At 36.4% G+C, this 23,210-nt stretch overlaps 3 protein-coding genes across 4 annotated transcripts in view; 2 read left to right on the top strand and 1 right to left on the bottom strand.

Annotated features, from left to right (window-relative positions):
- Positions 1-31: 31 nt before the first annotated feature.
- LOC117237611 (exosome complex exonuclease RRP44) lies at positions 32-4,334 on the top strand. Of its 2 annotated transcripts, none has more exons than XM_033501759.1 (14): positions 32-70; positions 432-605; positions 704-861; positions 945-1,132; positions 1,204-1,430; positions 1,492-1,773; positions 1,854-2,138; positions 2,208-2,445; positions 2,527-2,785; positions 2,844-3,087; positions 3,147-3,367; positions 3,435-3,603; positions 3,694-3,972; positions 4,055-4,334. In XM_033501759.1, the coding sequence occupies exons 1-14, from the start codon at positions 47-49 to the stop codon at positions 4,220-4,222; spliced, it is 2,916 nt and encodes a 971-aa protein (XP_033357650.1). In that variant the 5' UTR covers positions 32-46; the 3' UTR covers positions 4,223-4,334. The 2 variants fall into 2 exon arrangements, with proteins under 2 accessions (XP_033357650.1, XP_033357649.1); XM_033501758.1 differs by lacking the exon at positions 32-70 and adding an exon at positions 221-274.
- Positions 4,335-6,421: 2,087 nt separating this feature from the next.
- LOC117237607 (flotillin-2) overlaps positions 6,422-23,210 on the top strand; it is a 91,917-nt gene continuing 75,128 nt past the window's right edge. The window contains exon 1 of the mRNA XM_033501746.1: positions 6,422-6,704. Coding sequence (XP_033357637.1) covers positions 6,656-6,704 — 49 coding nt within the window. The 5' untranslated portion in view covers positions 6,422-6,655. The remainder of the gene's footprint in view (positions 6,705-23,210) is intronic.
- LOC117237602 (glucose dehydrogenase [FAD, quinone]) lies at positions 12,250-21,158 on the bottom strand. The gene is made up of 2 exons (XM_033501741.1): positions 20,663-21,158; positions 12,250-14,406 (listed from the first exon to the last, which is right to left on the bottom strand). Exon 2 carries the CDS (start codon positions 14,234-14,236, stop codon positions 12,356-12,358), a length of 1,881 nt encoding a protein of 626 aa, XP_033357632.1. The 5' UTR covers positions 14,237-14,406; positions 20,663-21,158; the 3' UTR covers positions 12,250-12,355.

The following is a 23,210-nucleotide window of genomic DNA, read 5'->3' as shown; positions in this document are numbered from 1 at the left end:
TCTTATGTGTCGAGATCTATTTATGCACATGGTCGTGTTATAGTTTATGGTTATAGAACCTGGACTTCCGGTACGGTTTATGATTGATGTTTATAACATCTATATTAACCAAGCCGTGTGTGCATAGTTTGTTAACGAACAGTATCTTATTTTCTTTGACAGAAAAATATATAAATAATTAGTTAAATACACTTTTCCCTATGCAACAAAACCAAGCAATATGTTGACGACCAAAATATTCTTTAGGAAAACTAAAGGGGGAAATGTGTTTAAGGTATTAAATAAAATCAAAAATACTTGACATTTTATGATTTGTAATTGATTATATGAATGCAATCATATTCATTTATAATGCGGTTTTTCAAAGGATTAAATATGATAAAACAATTATAAAAATATTATGATTTGTTAAAGTTTAATTTTCTTTTTAGACGGTTAGGGAGCATTACCTTAGAGATGATATTCATTGTGGATCTAAAGCTTGTGGAAAGTGCGTGTACAGAACTCGAAACATAATTTTAGATGACGAGGATTCCAGTGTAAGCAGTTCTAAGATAATGGAACCTTATTATCTATTAATTGATACTAATATTATTTTAGATCAAGTGAGTATTGTTTTAATCAAACCTGTTTAATGTTCACAATGTAATGTATTATTATATAATCTTTATTCTTTTTAATATAAAAATATATAATTTTTAAGATTGACATTTTGGAAGAAGATATTATTTGCAATGTCATTATTGTACAAACAGTGTTGGAAGAAGTGAAGCATAAAAGTTCTACCGTATATAAAAGATTAAGGAATATTATCACTAATCCGCAAAGGAAATTTTATGTATTTGTCAATGAACATCATAAGTATGTTAACAATATCGTATTTATTTATTTATTTTATTAGGTATGTCTTATTATTATTTACTTTTTTTATTACTTTTATATAGAGATACTTATGTCGAGCGTAATCCTGGTGAAAGTACAAATGACAGAAATGATAGGGCAATTAGAGTTGCAACAAAGTGGTATAATGCACATTTAAATTTAGGTGACAATACAATCAAAACTGTGCTATTAACAGATGATACACGCAACAGAGAATTAGCAGAAGAAGAAGGGATCCCAGTTATTTCAAGTAAAATTATTTGTTTAATAACTTCAAAGATACTCTAATTTTTGTTTCAATTTACATTGTTGTTTTTTTAGTGGAAGATTATATATTATCGTTAGAAAATTCAGGCTTTTTGGCTGATAAATTATGTAAAAAGAGTTATGGTGCAGTATTTGAGGGCCCAGAAATTTTCCCATGTCATCTTACACCATTTGAATTACATGAAGGCATAAAAAATGGGAAACTTCTGCAGGGAACCTTTCAAGCTTCAAAAGAAAATTTCCTTGAAGGATTCGTGAATGTAGATGGAGTTGAAAAATCTGTGAGTACTTGTTTTCTATATTTTTAATAGATATGTATTTATTACATATATTTGATTATAGATTTTTATCCAAGGTCGTAGTAACCTTAATAGAGCTGTTGATGGCGATGCAGTTGTAGTGAAACTCTTGCCAGAGGATCAGTGGTCATCTCCTAGTGACATTGTTCTGCAAGATGAAGAAGAAGCAGATGCTGACGATGATATTTTAAAAACAAATAAAATATTAGATAAATTTGGTTCATCAAACAAGATGCAAAAGACACCGACTGGCAAAGTTGTTGGAATTATCAGAAGAAATTGGAGACAATATTGTGGAATATTGCAACCCAGTAACATAGAAGGGGTAAAAGCTGAGCAAATTTCCATAATTAGATCATACATACATATATATATTCTATATTTCATAATCTTCTGTTTATTTAGAATGTACGACATTTATTCATGCCAGCTGAACGAAAAATACCTAAAATAAGAATTGAGACTAGACAATATACTGTGCTGTGTAAACAGAGAATCATCGTAGCAATTGATTCATGGCCGCGTAATTCTAGATATCCTCTTGGTCATTTTGTACGCGCGTTAGGTGAAATAGGGAACAAAACCACCGAAAATGAAGTGATATTGTTGGAACACGATATCCCCCATAGTCGATTTTCTGATGCTGTCCTCAGCTCATTACCAGAGATCTCATGGAGAGTCACGGACGTCGTATGTAGTAATATGCAAGAAGAAAGTAATCCTTTCAAAGCTCATATAAATTGAATGTATCATTTATAGGACATAGCACAAAGGGAAGATCTAAGATATTTAGATGTATGTTCAGTCGACCCACCAGGTTGCACAGATATCGATGATGCGCTTCACTGTAGAGATCTACCAAATGGTAATCTAGAAGTAGGTGTACATATTGCGGATGTAACACATTTTGTAAGGCCTGGTACTGCGTTAGATAAAGAAGCAGCATTACGATCTACGACTGTATATTTGGTTGACACGAGAATTCACATGATTCCTGGTACGATTTATTTCAATTTTATTTTTATTGAATAAAATGTTGAAGATTCTAACATACCATATAATATATTAACTGTTACAGAGTTACTCAGCACAAATTTCTGCTCTTTACGAGAAAAAGAAGAGAAACTAACGTTTTCTTGCATATGGGAAATGGATAGAGACGCAAACATAATTAATACTAGATATTGTAAGTCCGTAATATGTTCACGAGCAGCGATGACTTACGATGAAGCTCAGCTAAAAATTGACGATGTTACTCAACAAGATTCACTTGTAAAGTCATTAAGGAATCTTAATAATTTAGCTAAAAAGTTAAAAAAGAGACGTCTGGATAATGGGTATGTAAAATTATGTTACAAAGATATACATGATAGTATAATTTGCTTTTTATTGCAGAGCGTTATTATTAGCATCTCCAGAAGTCCGTTTTGAGGTAGACTGTGAAACGCATGATCCTATCGAAGTGGAGGTAAAAAAATTGCGAGAAACTAATTCTATGGTGGAAGAATTTATGTTGCTCGCAAATATTTCGGTTGCTAAAAAGATTTTAGAAGAATTCCCAGAATGCGCTGTATTAAGAAGGCATCCTGAACCACCACCTTCTAATTTCGAGCCTCTTATAAAGGCCGCAAAGAATCAGGTATGAAAAGCTTATTCAAAAAATAATAATTCTGGTAAAACAAAATTTTTCTTCAACAGGGTTTTACTATAAATGTAGATAGTGGTAAAGCATTAGCAGATTCGTTAAATAAATGTCATAAAGAAAGTAACCCTTACTTTAATACTATGTTAAGGATACTTGCCACACGCTGTATGATGCAAGCTGTATATTTTGTTAGTGGCATGCATCAACCAAGTGAATACTATCATTATGGTTTAGCATGTCCTGTTTATACTCATTTTACATCGCCTATTCGAAGGTAGGAAAATTTGTTATGCAAATAAATAATATTTAATTTGAACGTACATATCTATTTAATTTTATAGATACGCAGATGTGATGGTACATCGTTTATTAGCAGTTTGCATTGGGGCTGATGCAACATATCCCGATTTGTTAGACAAAAAGAAGAATCACACACTTTGTCAGAATATGAACTATCGTCATAGAATGGCTCAATATTCTAATCGAGCATCAGTAGCACTAAATACTCATGTGTGTATTTGGTTATGTATCTTTGATTTCATTATCTGAATTGATTGTTCAATTGCACATGTATCATTCATTATGCTCCTCTCTTTTTAGTTATTCTTTAGAGAAAAAATTCAAGATGAAGAAGGTTATATACTTTTTGTACGAAAGAATGCGTTGCAAATATTGATAATAAAGTATGGCTTAGAGGGGACTTTGTACCTGAACAAAGACAAAAATTCAGGTGCTACATTTATGTATAATGACGAAGATCATTCACAAACCTGTGGAAGTATCGTATTTCGCACTTTCGATCCGGTTACTGTGCAAATAAGTTTGAACAGATCCAATATACAGCATGAGAAACTAATATTTAAGTTGGTTAAGCCGTTTGTAAGTAAATTATTACTACGAAAGCAAATAAATACTAATTGTTTCTATATAGTTCAATGTTCATAAAATTGTATGCGAATAGATTCCAGGTTTCAGTGTACCTCCAACAAATACTGCAGATACTTGTCAGATGGTACCGAAAGAAAGTACGAAAGAAACGGTAAAAAGAAAGATAGGAGCAGAGAAAGTATCAGACAGTAATACCAAAAGTGGAGGGAGCAGGAAAAAACAGAAGAAAAGGAAACACTAGCTCCGTTGTACATTTTTTCCCTCTAGAATTAAAGATATACAGACTAATCATTAGATGTAATGAGATATAAATACAATAATAGTTATATTTATAATTTTATCATAAATAAGTATGTATGTATTAATTATTATATATGTATACATATTTATGTGTGTTAAGAAACAGAAATGATAAAAAATATAATATTTTTATTAGAAACAAAAAGTTCTTAAAGAATGTACAACTAGATACTATTTTTTATGAAATAACTGTGACGAATAATCGCAAGTTAGATAAACAAATTTACATCAGGGTGTCTGGTAACCGATGGTACAATCAGATGGAAAATGATGTTACGTGAAAAAATAAGTCGAAAATATAAATAAATTTTGTTCATATGACGCGTCATGTAAAATTTTCACATAGAGTCACCTTGTACCCGGTTGTACCACTAATTACAGGACACCCTGTATATACATTGGCGTGCGAAATCAAAGGACCACTAAATTTGTTTTCGACGAAAAATTGTCGATACTTAAACTGTTATAACATCAAAAAAAATCATTCAAGTGCATAGTCAATGATATGGTACATATAAAACTTATACTATTTAAAACTTCATATATTTTTCTCTTCTTTTTACTGTACATGTTAAATAATTTTTGATGTAAAGAAGAAAATTGTCTTACATTTAAGTAAAAGCAGCAAAAACGAAAATGATATATGTATTTAAAATATGATATTCTTATTATACCTCGTCTGTGGTTATATACTGTCGTATCTTGTGCCTCCCCGTAGCGTAAATTTTAAGAACCTCATGTACCGACGTAGCTTGTTGTTCCTCATAGCATGAATTTTGGTGCGGTAAATATGAATTGAGCCAATTAATGCAAAAGTGGAGTAAGTGAATTTGTTGTCTATTTGGTTTGGCACCACGTCTCGAAAGCATGACTTTCATTCTATTTTGTGCAGAATTGATGTAAGTATATCTTCACTAGTTTCTTGGTGGATAACAGAATAAGTAGGAATCGTCCACTCATTCCCTTACATGTTTACTTTAGCCCTCGTTATCCAGTAATCAAACTTTTTGAATTACACCACTTTTGCATTAAACGGCTCAATTGTGCAGCGACATAGCTGGGTCAATAAACGGAAGAATTTTGACAGAAAATTTATTGATTATCGCTGATAATTATATTTCCAATCGCACGTTAGTTCGCATATTTATTTTCGTTACCATCGGAAGGAACATATTATCCCAGAGCATAAAACGCTTACTTTTCTATATGATCCATCCCAATCAAATTAATTTTTATCAACGTAAATTACTAACAATTTTGGATATAAACTAGATCGCGTTTTATTAATGTAAAACCGAGGGTATAAATAAAGTAAATTAGGAAGATTAGACAAGAAATTTATCGCTGAACTTAATGCATTGGGAGTTCAAAACGTAAATAATTGTACAAGTTTTAAAATCTTTTAAATTTGTATGTAAGTTCTTCAAATTAATACACGGTTCTAAAATTTTCTTCATTTAAAATTCTGTGTTCGATTCTAATCTATTCGATACTCTCCAATTTCATTTAACTTTAAATTCACGAGCAGTGTCTCGAGAAAATAAATCAAATTTACAGATTTATATACGTGGAATAAGCAATACAGCTGAGCGACGGATTGTCGCTCGTTGCTCATCGCTCTTCTGTATAATCACGGTACAAGTGAATGCAATATGGGATTAGAAAGAGCTGCACATTTGCAAATAACGTATACACATTCGGGCAGTAAATATGCGAGTGTAACACCGTTCAACGAACAGCGTCAATGTGCGTGTTGATCAGACAAAGACACGAGTAGCCTCCATGTAGCGTCCTCTTTCTATTCCCATACCGCATCCACTTACACGGTAACGTATGACTCGCGTAATCTATCTTTATATTTCTATGGTATAGGATCGTGGCTTCAGCGTTCCACGGGCAACAACCCAACCTAAAATTCCCCAGGTTTCCTAAAATACAACGATATAAACATATCGTTTCATTTTCCAATATATTTTAATACAATTATTATTATTAGGAAATTACTTGTCAAAATTCTTTGAAGTAAAGGAAATTTAGAAATGAGCTTTTAAATAAGTACATATAGAGGAGATGGTTCATTTTGAAGAGATGTCGCTGTACGTGGAAATGTCGAGGTTGGCAGTGTTGCAAGCTAGGGTTTTGCAAAAGCTACAAATTTGGGTAGTGGCTTTGAGTAACATCGTAACCTTACGACGCGCGACTAACACGTATTGTTGCATGTTATTAATGATTTACCGGGGTTTTTGAAATAATCCATATTTCATTACTACCAATTTATTGTATAGATTAGTGTCAGTGGTAACCGTTTTAGTTCTGGTTGTTTGCTTGTGCCGGTTTGTTGTTGCATCTTCATTAAGAAAGAGTTTATCTGACAATGGGAAACGTTCATACTTGTGGTCCAAACGAAGCTTTGGTCGTATCAGGTATGTATAGATGAATGCTAAATAAGTATTTTTTACAACTCGATCAAGCGGTGCAATATATTAAACTAGAGCTGCCACGCTTGGTATTTTTCATAGGCTTCTGTCGCTAATTTGAAAAAAGTGACGTAAATTATCGTATGCTAATTTTGAGAGATTGTTGTTTTAGAGCAATTTGTATAGAATCTCAGTACATTTATAAAATTAATCGAACGATTAACTTTAACCATCTGACAGTACACCGCCCTTGTCAGTATCAGTTTAGTGTATTTGGTTTCGCTCGTAGTGACACTTCCTAATTTATGCATGTGTCAATAGCTATTTGATTAACACGATACAACGAATGCGCACCGTAGAGAATCTTGGTTATTAATTTCATAACATTGAGAATCTTTTATTTTGCTGCACTAAACATAGGATAATATGATGCGCATGTTGGAATTATTGTTAACGTAAGGATAAATAAGCACGTAATGTGGAAAAATGAATTTTAATTATCAGTTCGTCGTGGAAAAATGTGATTAACATTAATATAATTAATCATACACACACACACACACACACATATATATATGTCCTAAAGTAAGTTCTAAAAGTAAGTTGGAAAATAGATCTGGGTTAAATATCCTCAAGGTGAAATTGATAAACTTAAATGTAATACGTAGCATACATAAGTATGTAGTTTAATTCAAGTAATTGGAAATAGGGTCATAGGGTCAATAGTTTTCACTTGCATAACTATATTATTTTACTATTGTTTCTTTATTTAATTACGAAATAATTTGGCTTCTGCGAAAATACTTCAATCGTATGTGAATCATAATTGTAAATATTACTGGAAGTTATATTCTTCTACACACATGCAGCCATGCACTTGGATAGCTACTTTGTTAAAAATATTACAAATAAACGAATCTGTGTATCTAGTCTATGTATTTGAACTTGTTCGTTTATCGTTTTTTGATAGACGATAAGAGCTAGCACAAAAGGCTTCATTTAATTGCAAGGTATGAATTGCGTAATAAAAATTAGAATGAAATAATTATTGATTAATTCATATGGATTCTAGAGCGAAGCGGTCGATATATTACAGATATACATATATTATTATACATACGATAATTACCGATATCCCATCCACCTCACCGATTTCGATAATTTTGAAATATGTCGTCGGGGAGATGATTCTGAAAAATTTTTTCCTATACATACAACCACCGCTCGGTAATAGTTTTCTAGATATTCATAAAAGACTGTCAACCACCACCACCACAGTGAATCCAACCTATAATTGTGCGTCCACTAGATTTAATTAGATATTTATATTAAGTAATATTTACTTATTTATAACACTTACTTATAAATTATACTTATCTATAATAAGTATTAACTTATTATAAATAATTAGTCATGTCACTGCGCCACGCCAGAAAAAATTACTGAAAATTCTCAATGCGAGAATTGATTGTAAATATTAATAAATAAAAAAAAAATTGTGCGTCCATGGCAGGGTACGCATTAGTATTGGCCGGATAAAATAACGTCTAACACAAATCTAATTCTTATTTTTTGTTTATAACTTATATAGATTTTGGGATAGGTGTGATTTTATCCGGTCTCCTCACGGCAGCAGGAAACCAATACTTCCGCATAGGCTGTCACGGATGCACAACTATAGGCAGAATTCACTAGTAGCAGTAGTAGTAATGATAGCGACAGATTTTTGCAAATATCCTAGAATCCGTGGCTGAGCGACGATTATATGTACAGAGAGAAGTTATTTGAAATGTTGATTTCTACAATATATTAAAAAATCCTCGAAATCGGTGAGGATACTTAGGATAAAACCTACTAAATGTTTTAGAGTTGTTGCAAAATGTTTTCGAATTTTATTTTCATGAATTTCATCTTTTCAGAAATAAACGTAAAATAATTGAAATGATGATAAATAAAAAATGGTTATTATCTAATCGGTTGCCATTTTCACATGTATTTTTTCGCAGAAGTATTTTTATGGAAAGAGGAAGTATGACTCATCCTCCATATTCGTGTCATACACGCAAACCATTTGTTATCTTTTATAAGATTGATGAAGCGAAATTACTCTTCCCCACGATAATATTGTACAATGTAGCTTTTACAATTACAATTCTAACCTACAACGTTCGTGGCCTTCGTATTTCAACAAGAAAGCAAAATATCAATTAACTAATTACTATATCGTGCCCCCTCTTTGATACGATACAATCTTTGATCGAAGCATGTTTCGTATAACAAACAGTTCATAATTAATTTAAGTGGTACACTTAGGTGTATCATTTTGTTATGATCCAATTAAAAACGAATATCTTTAATGTATTGGATCTAAGTTAGTTTCTTAATCTGCCCGCTGCGAGGAAAATCTAATCCAATACATCGATGATATTTAATCGAGTAATATTACAACAGACATTTCTTGCTGTCGCTACGCGGTTGTGCACGGAGCTTTCGTGTTCAAAAATTATTGAAATCGGAGGGTAGATAGTTTTTGTGCAATTTCAGCAGAATTCTTCCTTCGTTGTTCAACTAGATGGAAATGCATATATGTACATCGATCCACGAGTCGTAAAAATGTCGGTATTGCGTGGAAACGCAAATTGGCTTTTGTAGTAGGAAAAATAATCTTTTATATTTGGACGAATATTCGTATTCTATTGGCGTTATAGTAGGCACTATATATATACAGGGTGGTTGGTAACTGGTGGTACAAGCGGAAAAGGGGTGATTCTAGGCGAAAAAAGAAGTCGAAAATATAGAATAAAAATTTTTCGTTCGAGGCTTTGTTTTCGAGAAAATCGACTTTGAATTTTCGCTCGGTACGCGTGCAGTTTATCACGTCTCGTTATAACGGATCTCACTGTAGATCGTTGTCTCGATGGAAAAATGAAAAAAAAAATTTTTTTATTCTATATTTTCAATTTCTTTTTTCGCGTAGAATCACTCTCTTTCAGCCACCACCAATTACCAACCACCCTGTATATGTGTGTGTAGCATTAAATTAATGTAAGGATTGTACCAAGCAGATTGTTGTTAAGAATAACCTTGCAATGTATTATCGTCTATTACTTTTGACATTACTTTTTGTTGAAGTGATTCTCACTTCTAGGAAAACATATTGCATTTGCAAGTTCCACTGTAGCGATAGAAGGTCAATGTTTCCGATCTCAAATTGCATCCCTAGTAATCGTCGGAATCGAACTGGTGTTTCTTACACTCGGATGAACACGTTTGTTTATAAAATTAAGTACCAAGTTTTCCCATGGCCCTTGCTCTGGAAACTTCGACTTTCATCAAAATTCCGATGTCGTCGGAGTGGCTCAGATAATTAAAACGGATAATAAAAAACGCGAGCCCCTCGCAGCCAGTGATGGTTAACGGTCCTTTTCGATCTAATAGGAAATCCTCGACGTGTGGCTTGAAATTATTCGCTTGATCCTACATGTTTGTGCCTACTTGATCGCGCACGGTGAAGTTTGGTCCACCCTACGTATCCACCCTTCGCTTTGGCTCTAGGAATCCTACACCTGCGACCGATTACCGCTCTGCAGTATCGGTCGGATGGTTTCGTTTCGTACATTCGATCGATCATTGAGACAGTTTGTAAGAAGCAGCAGAGCAATGGCTATAAAGAAATTCTCATCGAGACCAGCTTTGATCAGGAGAACGCCGACATTCACAATGAAATCGTATCGAGAATTCGGACCGATCGTTACATTCGCTGAGAATAGTTGATTTTCGTGAAGGATGTTCGGAGTCATCATTAGGCTGCCGATCATGCGTTCCTCCGGTGTAGAGTCAAAGTTCTCGAAATTTGTATATAGCTGATTATATTTAATGGCTACGCGTAATAATTCGAGATGGAAGTTATAAATTGTTCATTTTTTTATTACTATTCGTCGATCGAAGTTTACATTATTTGTTACATCGATACGGTATATGTGATACAATGTACATACAATTATCGAATATAAGTAATACGTACTTATATTTACGTCAAAGGATAATTCAATTAACGAATTAATCGAACGATAGGTACAAATTTTGGTATTTTATTTTATAAATGTGCGATAAGACGAAGATTCGACCCTTTGTTCAACCATTTCATTCGAATATATAGGTGAGAAATTTGTTATCACTCGCCTATTGATTAACACGTACTTCTCTTTGATAAATTTCAATATCGAATGACTACAAAAAAAAAATTATTAAAAATGGGTGCAGTATGATGCATTGATTGTGATGTTAGGCTTCCGATTAATAGTATACGATTTCGATTGCTATCTCGCTAATAAAATATAAGAATTCTTCTCTTTACAAAAATAACGAATGTTCGTGTCGAAGAAAAAATTTTAATCTTCTGAACGGTACACAGGATTTAAATATGTATTATGTTTGTGACATTTGTTGTTCATAGTTGCAGATTAGTTCTTAAAATATTCTGGCTTGAAAGTTTAATTACACACAGATTTGTCGCGGAGAAGTTACGTAATAAGATATGGCACGTGCACGAAGAAAAAGAAAGAACCTGAGAAAAAAAGAGCTCGAACAAAAATTGTATGGTTATTCTCGAGGAAAATAGGTAATAGGGTAAGTAGGAAAAAGAATTCGAGAGGAGGTAAACTTGTGTTCATCTATTCAAAAGTCGCTATTTTGAATCAAATAGTGTGATAGTTATGAAATTTGCCAGTCCATGTTGCCATGGAATTTTTCATTCGTAAAGGACTTCTTGTTCGTTTAAATCAAAAGAAACAAATATTTTTCTTAAAGTACATAACGCGTTGTGTTATATAACATAGTTAAGTCTCGCGTAAAATATCCTTTATTTTCTTGAGATACAGGATTGGTGTTTCTTCGTGCAATTTAGTCAAATTTTCTGTTATTATTTATTTTATTTAAAGTTGCATCGATTATCACCATGGTCTAATTTTTCTTGACATTCGATGAATAAATTCTGTTACACAATTTTTTAATCTGTAGTTTCGTATCTTTCCTCCTCGTCCGTGTTGCACGATCGTATTTCGATCCCTGCAATTCAGTTTACCTCCGATGATAACAACCGTGTAACGAGACAAGTATTACGTGAAATTCATATAATTATCCGGAGATGCGGATACGAGCTATCTGCCCACCTGTGCGCAATGCGTTTACGTCATAAGCTTCTTGATCGATGATAAAATATTAACATTAATTCGTAATTTGTGCTTGTAGAGCACGATCTGATTCTATATGTAAGAAGGTTCCTTATTTCGCTTTTTTCGATGATCGTTTCATAGTTTGTAATTAAATTTTGTAAAATTATAAACTTTACAGTTAATCCAACCATACGATGAAGTTATTTCATTTTCGATGCAGTTTGATTCGTTCGCTGTATCGGATCGTTTTGTAACAACCTTTCACTTAACGATAATACTACGATTAATTTAACAAAATTTCATTTTTATGTACATATAATCAAGTACACACACACACACACATACACATGCGCACGCACGAACACACAAAAGAGTACAAATCTACCAACAACAAAACGTAACTAAAGTACCAACAGATATATCTATCTAGTAAAGATCAACAACTTTTTACTAACTTTTACTCGATCCGCTAATATGAAATCGCTAGCTTCTTCTCGCAGTTTCTACCGTCAGCCAATCGTTCTTTACGAGATCGGCTCCCTTCTCTCCGATCATAATTACCGGCGCGTTCGTGTTTCCGCTACAAATGGTAGGCATGATCGACGCGTCGATCACCCTCAACCCTTCGATTCCGTGTACCTTCAGCCTAAAATCGACGACGGCGGTGGGATCGGTAGAAGGGCCCATCTTCGTTGTTCCGACCGGATGATAAATGGTCATCGAAATATGTCGAATGTGACACTCCCAGTACGCGTCCGAAGCAAATTTCAGGTGTTTGCACCCAGGCAGTTTGATCCTGTGAACTCTCGATCCAAACTGCTTAAAAACCTTCGCCTCGCTAACTCTGATCGCGATTTTCGCACCTTCGACCAAAGTGGCGATGTCCATCGGATCGGAGAAATAATTAGCGTCGATGAGCGGGCTATGAAACGGATTGGAACTACGTAGCCTGACCGTGCCTCTCGATCTAGGCCTGAGCAGAAGAGGCATGATGGTCCATGCGTCCTTATTCGTTATAGGTCTGTACACGGTATCGTACACTTGATCGGTTATTCCGAGAATCTTCCTAACTTGCACGCCGCCGTCTGAATTTATGGACGCCGGCGCCATGTGTAATTGAATGTCCGGATAATCGATGGACCGATTGGCGTATTTCGTGTTGACGAAGGCGTAGCCCTCGACGCCGCCTAGAGTGGTCATCGGACCCCTTCCATTCGCCACGTAATGCATCGTTACCGGAGCCGCTTGCAGCCGATCCTGAACAATAGCCACGGGTTTGTCTATCAGGAACGTCAAACCACCCATGCCAACGTGATCCTGTAGATTGTCGCCCACTCGAAGGTCCTTGATTACCGGTATTCCAACGTGACGCAGGTGTTCCTTCGGTCCTACACCGGATAACATGAGAATCTGAGCGCTATTTATCGCTCCGGCTGAAAGAATCACTTCCTTTCTCGCTCGGACCATTTGTCTGCGACCATCCCTGACAAACTCGACGCCTGTTGCTTTCATGGTGACAGGGTTGATCAGAACTCTGGTTACGTGAGAATTCATGGCGGTGTGAATGTTCCTGCGCAGTCGAATTGGTCGCAGAAACGCCTTCGCCGTCGAGCATCTGCTACCTCGGCGGATCGTCCCTTGAGCTATCATAAATCCCGTTTGCTCTTGTCCGTTTATATCCCTGTTCTCGTAGCCCATCTCCGTTCCTGCTTGAACGAACGCCACTACCAAAGGAGTCTTCCACGGAGATTCTTGCACCGTCAAGTACCCACCAGTCGAGTGATACGGACTCCTCTGCAAGTAGGGATTCCTGTTATCCTCGGATTTCTTAAAATAATACAACGCCTGGTCGTATCCCCAACCAGGATTGCCCATCGACTCCCAGTAATCGTAATCGTGTCTGTTCCCTCTGACGTATAACATGTAATTGAGCACGCTCGAACCACCTAGAACTTTGCCACGAGGCCAATTACAGCGACCACCTTTCATAGCCAGACAGGCTCTCCCCGTCGGTTCTGTTTTATATTTCCAATCTAATTTCGTCAATTGAAGATACGCCGCCAACGAAGGTACGTCGGTTACTTCGTTCTCATCCGGACCAGCCTCTAGTAGAAGAACGTTCCATTTTGATATTTCTGATAGCCGATTAGCTACGACAGCCCCGGCTGATCCAGCTCCCACGATCACGAAATCGTATTCCGCGTAGAGAGGATATTTGTCGATAGGCCGACTCTCCGGGTCCAGTTGATCGTATCGATAGTAGGACAGACCTGCTATTAATAGGGGGATTAGCCACAAACTCGTGCCCACCAGGCTCAAAGCACCCTTCAAGGCTGACGTGACCACGAGCGCGCTGAATACCATTCTTTTCCACTAGATAGATTCTTAAATTTCACCGAATAATATTTCCGATTTTGAAGTGTTTTCGCTGCTTCGTATGTCATCATGAAAGAATGTCTGGTGGCCGCGTGCCGATTTTCTCGATACGATGTACTTTGGATGATACGCGGGGATTTACGTTCTTCATTGCTTCTCTGTAAACAAACGAACGACGAGCGTTAGACCAGATAAAAGAGATAGATAAGCTGTGAATTTTTATGCATTCGTGGGAAATTTCTCGGCGAAAGAATGCTCGAATCGTAGACAGGGTGGTTGGTAACTGGTGGTACAAGCGGAAAAGGGGTGATTCTACGCGAAAAAAGAAGTCGAAAATATAGAATAAAAATTTTTTTGTTTTTAATTTTTCCATCGAGACAACGATCTACAGTGAGATCCGTTATAACGAGACGCGATAAAGTGCACGCGTACCGAGCGAAAATTCAAAGTCGATTTTCTCGAAAACAAAGCCTCGAACGAAAAATTTTTATTCTATATTTTCGACTTCTTTTTTCGCCTAGAATCACCTCCTTTCCGCTTGTACCGCCAGTTACCAACCACCCTATATAATACGCGCGTTTTGTGAATATGTAATATGGAAAATATCGAAAGTATCGTAATTTTTAGCGGGTTAAATAATTCCAGTTTGAAATTATATTCATGAAAATATGAATTTGTATAAACATCTACGGTCTAGTAAATAAATATCGGGATATAAATGTTGGTCTACTATCTACTGGCTGGTGACACTAGTGATAATTATTCTTTCATGAAACCGAACCTTAGATACAAGTTGCAGAGAGACTCTAATTGCTAGTCTATTTGTATTTGATTGCTCGAGATTGAGTCGTTAACATTGTGCTATAGTAATTTTGCCAAGCATTTCAATTAGAAATTAGAATGGATTAGACGCTCGTAGAGATCGATAATCCGAAACTTTCAACGAATGGAGAATCTTTCGAGTCACGGAGGACTGCGCGTTTACCGTTAAAACTTGCAAATCAAAAACAAGCAAACCTGCTGACCACTCGTCTATCGTCTATTTTTCTAATTGTTTTACCAAGCGATATACGTATGTATGTAGATAGATGTTCTAGCAATTGTACGCTAGGGCTCGTACGTCAACTTCTATTCGACGATTACGCGATTAATCAAAACATCGATTAAGCACGATCGATCCCGCGTACAAAGCATCGATTTTCAAATCGGTAAACGAGAGATTACACGATCCCCCGTTCAATTTCTGCCTTTCAAATTCCGGACGCTTAAAGTTTTCTCATCGGGCAAGGGAAAGGAAACGATCGTGGTAATCAGTGCGGGTAAATCGCGTTTCAGTACGACGTACTACGAATCCTGTTGGACGATGCGGAAGGAAGGAAGAAAATTGTAGGAAATAGAGCTGGCCCTAATTAGCAGCACGTGGAACTCGACGCGATTTGACGGGCAGCATGCGTCGCGGTTTATCGATTAATTCTCGCGTAAACCGGCCTACAAATTAATCAAGTTGTGTGTTTGCCGGTAGAATGAGTAAGATGGTGATCTCGTAACAGGGGAAGGTGAAAGTGTTCCATCCACGTAAACCTCTGTCACGTTCGTTTTCGTCCACGGATTTCTGCCGGTTATGTTACGTGTCCTCTCTCTGCTTGCGTTTCTTACGCCTTCTTACGACTACCATCCACGCTCTCGGCTTACGCTACGATCTTCCTGATCTGACTCGAGTATTCCTGATTCGGGTTATTCGAATATCGCGGCACCTTGCTTTTCAATTCTTGTAGCCGCCGATACACGCGTTCGTTTGGTGTCTTAAATCTAGAACGTGCACTTTCGTATTTTACGAGTAACGAAATTTCTTACTTTATTTGTAGGTTTGTAGCATTTCTCATCGTTAGACTGCGAATTTCTATGCATTTATAGGAGACTCGAGAGTGCACAGTTTCACAGAATGCACATAATGCGAAAAGATATAATATATAAAATATAAAATATCCACGGTTTAATACTTTCCATAACATTTGATAGACGAAACAATTTTCTATCCAAGTTCTACTCTTTCAATTATATTCCGGAAAGTACGAATCTGCAGCCTATCGATCGTGGATCGTCGGCTGGAAACTGCGATAAAACGTTCGACTGACGATAATAGATGAAAGTCGCGGGAGTAGAACGATAGAAGTTGCTCTCGAAATGGATATAGAGAACGAGAAACGCGTAATCGAACGAGCGCTGTTGTAACAATTAACGAGTTTGGACTATTGCTGATGTAGCAAACAGCAGTGGAGAGAGTAAGTAGGAGGATCGATCACCGCTTTATTTAGGTTAATAGGTTCTGGAATGAGTCTTTGTAGGTTTTCGCAGTAGATAAATGGTTGCTTGTAAGTTGTACGACCGGTTAGTTTGTGGAAGATGGTTTTCCATAGAAATATAAATCTATATGGGTGACACAAATTATTTTATTTTTAAATGGATAAAATTACTCGTAGAATTACTCGACGAACGAGTAGCTGGATAAATTATATTATGTCCAATTAATATCTTAACTACCATATTTTCCCTAAAGTCGCTGCTGTAGACAAAATTGCTACAGAGAAATTGATCAAGCGTAAATTATTCAAACGCAGAAATATCCGCAGAAAAAACCTGGCTGTATCATACGTCGATCTTACATTTGCTTCGGGAGAAAACGCATCTATTATGCTTAAAATGTTATTTCCATCGTTCGTGTCCGCCGAGTCACGAAAGAACCCGTGTTTTGCATCAGCAAAAAAAGATACGAGAAAGTTTTAAAACCACCTGCGTTCGTTATAACGCGGAAAACGCGATATTCGTACGATTCTATCAAAGGGAAAAAGAATGGAAAAAGAAAGAGAAAAAAGCAATTTTATCGAGTTGTTGCTCATCGAAATGGGTCTCGGGGATAGAGATCCTCGCAAATCGAACTGAAACAACGTTGTTTCCAATCGATGAACGAACGAACGAACGGTGAGAACGCAAGCTAGGAAAAATCATAGTCTCTGTCGCCTCGCAATTTCTGCATCGCGCAAGAAAATAACGCGGAAATTGGCAACTTTTCTCTCTGAAAGACGCGTTCTCTATTCTCTTAGATTATCGCATTTAGATCGAACGTGTAACTCTCTTCGCGCTACGTAATGGGATATTTGTTCGTTGCGCGCGATTCTTGGGAATAATTACATTCATTTTTTATCTCAAGACGATCATAAATAATGTCGTGAATAATGTCAAATGTTGTAACTTTTTTTCTTGAACGCGTTGTAGTTGAAATCTCATTTGCGTACAAAAAGAGGAATTGTAATGTACAATGCTGCTGGTAGTAGGAAAATAAAATAAGACAGACACACACACACACACACACATGTATATGTATATATGTACGTGCAATAAGTACCTATTACAGAAATATTATACGACGTACTACTTTTGTCACGTGCAAAATATATTCGCTTATTTGGTCGAATCAATCAAGGTTTATCACCGCGAGCAACGCACTCGTCGTGTTTCGCTATACGTGTTCGCTATACGAATATACGTTATCATATATCATGGACGTTAAAGTCGACCAGTTACCATTATAATAGAGACGTTATTTCTGCCGACAAACGTGATTGGAAATTGACGTTTAACGACTACAAATCGACTACTCGTTTAACATTTTCAACGACGATACGTATCCTGTACACGATCCTGCTTTCTTGTTTCAGGTAAGAGTTTCGCCGACTGCTTGATCACCAAGCACCCAGCCACGTGAGTTCAGCGTAAATTAGTTTTTCTTTGAGCGACGTAAAGGAGAGATCCGTCGAAACTTGGAACACGCGTTCACGTCTCTCATTGCGTGGATTATTTCGTTCGTGACGAGTGTAATGTTTCGCTGTTTCTTTAAAAAAAAAAAAAAACAAAGAAGGAAGATACTCGGTAATAGCGATAACGATAGTAATAATAATGATAAATACGATGATATTAAAATTGTTTTCATTAGAGAGGCATCACGAAACATTCTCGATTCAATGAGAAAATTTTACAGAGTTATTGCGTAACCACTTGCGACTTTCTTTCTTTAAATGACTTTCAACGGCGAAAGAAAGTATATAAGATAATCGAGCATGAGTAACGTCGATGTATGCAGTTTGTTTGAATTTCTTTCTTTTTTTCTATTTTTTTTTTTTTATTTCTTCTATTTTTTCCTTTCTTGGAATTTCTTGATATCTTAAGCAGGAGTGTTAGATCTATGAGATGTATTTAAAACAAGAATTCGAGATGCGTGTCTTCGTGGTGAGCACGAAAGAGTTACGTAAGCTGAGATATTTAAAAAGGTGCGCCAGGAAATTATATTCTATTTTCTATCTTTTTCGTTAATTTATATATTTATATATGTTATGTTTATTATTTTTTATATTAATTTATTCTATATTTTGTACTTTTGTATTTTTTGGCAAAATATTTGAATAAAATGATTTATAGCGGTGCGTTGTAGTCTATTTTTTTTTTGTCTTTTCTTCTTTTTCTAAACGCATTAGCATTGATCTCTGGAAATCTGGTCGGATCTAATCTGGATTTTGTATGAATTTTATCGCATAGCATAAGACTGCGTAATATCGTAAAACCGGTCTTATGTTAGATGTTTACAGCGAAAAGACAGATGTAACACTCTCATCGTTTGTTTAGAAACTCACGAATGACGAAATAAGTTGTAACCTATCTTATTATTTTATTCTCTTTTCGCTCGTTTTAGTATCGAATCTTTTATAATTGATATTTTAGTTCTCGTAATCTTTCTCTTATTCTCCATTTCTTTTTTACTTTATCTTTTATTATCTACTAAATGATCTACTAAATCGATTATCTACTTTACTCGAATCACATACTCTTATATCGTATTATACCGATATTTTCGATAATTTTGTTCGAGTTATTTGTTATTGAATTAAATTAAAATAATGGAAAACAGAATGAAATAGTAACGACTTTGGATAAACGTTACGGATCGTGTTTTGCAATAGAAAAGGACTCGCATATGAAAGATTCGCTCATGAAACGCAATTAGATACCACCACATGGCAACGCCAGTAGCGAATAACGTAAAAATCTATACGTAATCTAAGCGTAAAGATCTATGTCACCGTTCCACAGCCTTGATCTGTGCTGCCTGCTATGAATATTACTCCGATTCTCGGTGTGCACGATATTTACTGAGACTATTATCGCATGTAGTCGATTTTTAAATGAATCGCACTCTTCGATTTTATTATAATCTGCAGATGTTCGTGCGGCTGTTTTTCAATACGTTCAAAATGACAAGATTAACATTGTATTATTTCTCCATATTCTATACATCTTTCACTTGTCCCACGGAAATGAAAAATTGTTTATCGAACGTTCGTTTTACAAACAAGAATCGCAAACTCTATCGCAAACGAACACTCGGAAGAAACCTGATTTCGCTTATGTTTAGTTGATGGGGAAATCGTCTGCTGGACAATTCGATAATATCTTTTGTGTTTGTGGAAACTCGTAAAATCGGCTATTACGTCTTTCGTGGCCAGTGACGATCGGGTTGCTAGAAACGACAGAAATATTAAAGATTCGAAACTCTGTATATTTTCTTACGAATGAATATATGTTACTCGAGTTGGACAGAACAGAGAGAAATTTACTATGCGTAACCTATAGTTACACAAGTTTGTTATAATTCTGTCTAACACTCTGTATCAACGTTACTTGGCTTTCTCGCGAAATATCTGAAATGTCGCACCCGATTCTGATAATTTCCGTATCAATCTTTCTCACTGTATGTCTCACCTTATATCGTTTCAACATCCGTAGATTCGTCTTGCAGTGATTCACAAAAGTATTCGAACGCTTACCACAAAAAATTTTTCTGGCTACGTATATCATGTGCATCCTACGAAATATCCTTACACATATATCTCTAAAATCTGGTTAGCGCTGTAACAAGACGCGATTATCGTGTTTAAAAAATGTATATAGAAGTTGCAAGAGATTTATCGCAAATACACGCTTATTGTTAGCGAAAAATTAGTATACAGCATAAATGATAGTCTTAAACGTATAATTAGTGTTAAAAATGCTTTCACCAAATATCGTGCTTTATCACTATGGTAAATAATTGACTGTTCAAATACTTTGCACATGCCTCCAATATAACGATGCGGCGGTCGTGTCTCGTTACAGTGCTAATGAAATTTCAAAATGTTTCGTATAATATATATCTACGTAAGAGGTTTCTATATTTCCTATACTTTGTAAAGTTCCTTCGACGACCCTGGATTATCTAACGGGCAGTCCTTAGAACTTTCTCCGGGAGAATTCTCCCGTGATGTCGGAGGAGCATGTGCCAATATATCTCCGAACAGAAACCGAACACTTTTGCGAACCGCTTACCTTCGTTAAGATGTTTACGAAGCTTCTCTCCCCATGAAGTCTGTCGATTTTCCATTAAATCCTTCGAATCGACTTCCTCTTTATTTGGATCGTCTACATGGATGGTATCGATCGGTATCGCGGATCCGTAATTCCGAATCGCCAACCAAATGGAATGAAACTACTTTCTTCTCGGTGGAATTAGACGATGAACGCAGGAACGATCGCGAGGACGCGCGATTTTCGGCAGGATCGATCGATGCAAGTGGTTCACCAGTTTCGAAACGATAGTAGAATGACGGGTAAGTATCTCGGAAAAACGATAGAGCACTGTGCCGATACTACGCTCTCTGATCGTTTTACTCTCACCGTCCTTATCCGTCTGACTAACCGATGCCTGGGTTTTCTCGTCCTTCTCGAAGGCTCCCAACCGTACGTTTGGCAGTGAAAGTATTCTCTTCCTGTGGTTACCTACGCGCACCTATCCTCCCCTCCCCCCTAACAATGTGGTAACAGCTGGTGCTTACACTAGGTTGCCATTACCTTCCGTACACACGCTTTACGTTACATCCGTAAGAGTTCCTGCCGCTTCCTTTCGGACACGGGCCTTTCTTTCGACCCATGTCTTCTACGTTTTGATTTTAGTACGATCTCTCGATCAAAGTTTCGACAGAGTATCTCTTCTTGCGACACGCGCTCTATCTATGGAAATTGCTTACATTTTTTCGAGAAAGCATCTACTCTTAAACTTAATACGTGTTTATTCAAACATTTATATAACCTTTTTGGTTTCCACCTTAAGGCTGTTTTTATTACATTTGCATTACGCCGCATAATCAAATAAGATTTATACAGTTACCGTGGTAATGGTCAACTATTTTTTTTACACAATTATCGCGGGGAAGTAACACATTGGGATCGTATATTTGCGAGAAGATTAATGTGTGTCGTGTTGTGAAACATCTGACATCGCTACGTGACTTCCATCACGACTAGAGTTTGCAATACTACCGATGACGAGCTGCCTACGAATTTCGAGTAAGAGAAAGAAAGTTCTGTCGAACAACCCAGTTCGTCGTTCGAACACGTTTCCTCGTGTCAACCGATTTATCTTAAACGGATACCGTCGCTGTAACGACAGGCACTCGTGCGAATTACAAAGACTGGACTGCAAGAAGTAAACATTTTTCTGACTCGTTTAATACGTGGCCATTATGCGTTCTGATATTTTAAGCGTGCAAAACAAATTTCAACAGAAAAGAAGAAGAGTTCCCGAAAGCTTAATTCGTCTGTTTCCCCGGTGTTCTTTCCCTTCACCTAAACGTAAATTCTTACTGAAAAATCGCGTAAGAACGACGACACAGCCATTTCTAGGACACGTTGTTTGTACGTTTGCAGTGAAGTGTAATTAAGAAATCGTTTCAATTATGGTACGAGTTTTCTTCTCGGAACCAGTACACCGATAGATCATCTGAAAATGCGTCTAAAATTCATCCGATATCTGAGAATCCGATGTAAAGCTCCTGCTGAAACGAAGGACCGTCCGTTTTTCTGAGACTCGATGATCGCCCGGTGGAATGTAATTAACCGAAAAAGTTAAATCGCGCGTTGATAATCTGTTGTCGAGTGCGGGATCGGGTCAACGGTCTGGAAATATAGCAAAGTACATAACGGCCGGCTGATCGACGTCTACATCGTCCCTCGACTCGATCCTGTTTCCTAGCGTCGATTACATCCGGTTCTATTACATTCGTGCGGTAACTTCTTGGCACGCGTGTAATAACGCACACGCGTGATTACGTATCAAGCTCGGTCGATATTCGACTCGTTTTTTGAAATCGCGAGACACGACAATTTTTCAGGTACATCGGGCACCGCGTTCGGACAGGTTACGCAAAGTGCTTCTTATCGAGACAGTTCGTAATTCGAAGCTATTCGCTAAAACGTTAGGCAAATTAGCGCTAGAATAATAACGATTGCGCACCTCCAATCTTATCAGTAAAGCAGCAGGTAAAACGCCACACGTAAAACAAGAAAAAATTATTTCCATGTTGCTCGTACGAGACTGAAATTATCAAGTGTATTATCGTTTACGAGTTTGTCGACGCTTATTTACTTCAAAATATAATTTACTCGCAAAGTTACAAATAGGCTCGGAATCTTTTTATCCTTTGTCACAGCTGTCACACAGTGTTATAACACGATAAAACCTAGTCTTACAAAAGTTATTATTTACGAAGTCCATTATTTTCGGCTCATTTAGTTGTCAAGTGGCAGGAACGTTAAAAAAGATTCGTCCAAATTGATAGAAACTATCGTGATCGATTGTGACAATAACATTCAACACCGGTTAACATCTTGACGAACCGTGTGCTTAATTTTATCGTATTATCGATAAGATTTGAAACAAACAATTTATATTTCATGTACCGTATATTTGCTGGTCACGTAAGAAAATAGTAGATAACGTTGTTTATCGCTGGTTTCCCATTAATTCGTATATGTTTAATACAAAGTGACCAAAATTCACGCACGCTTACGAGCGTCAGTGTATATGTAAAACATATTT

Source organism: Bombus vosnesenskii, unplaced genomic scaffold, assembly GCF_011952255.1.
Source record: "Bombus vosnesenskii isolate JDL3184/JDL3185 unplaced genomic scaffold, Bvos_JDL3184-5_v1.1 scf7180000013383, whole genome shotgun sequence".
Taxonomy (NCBI): domain Eukaryota; kingdom Metazoa; phylum Arthropoda; class Insecta; order Hymenoptera; family Apidae; genus Bombus; species Bombus vosnesenskii.
This window is presented reverse-complemented; position numbering and strand designations above follow the sequence as displayed.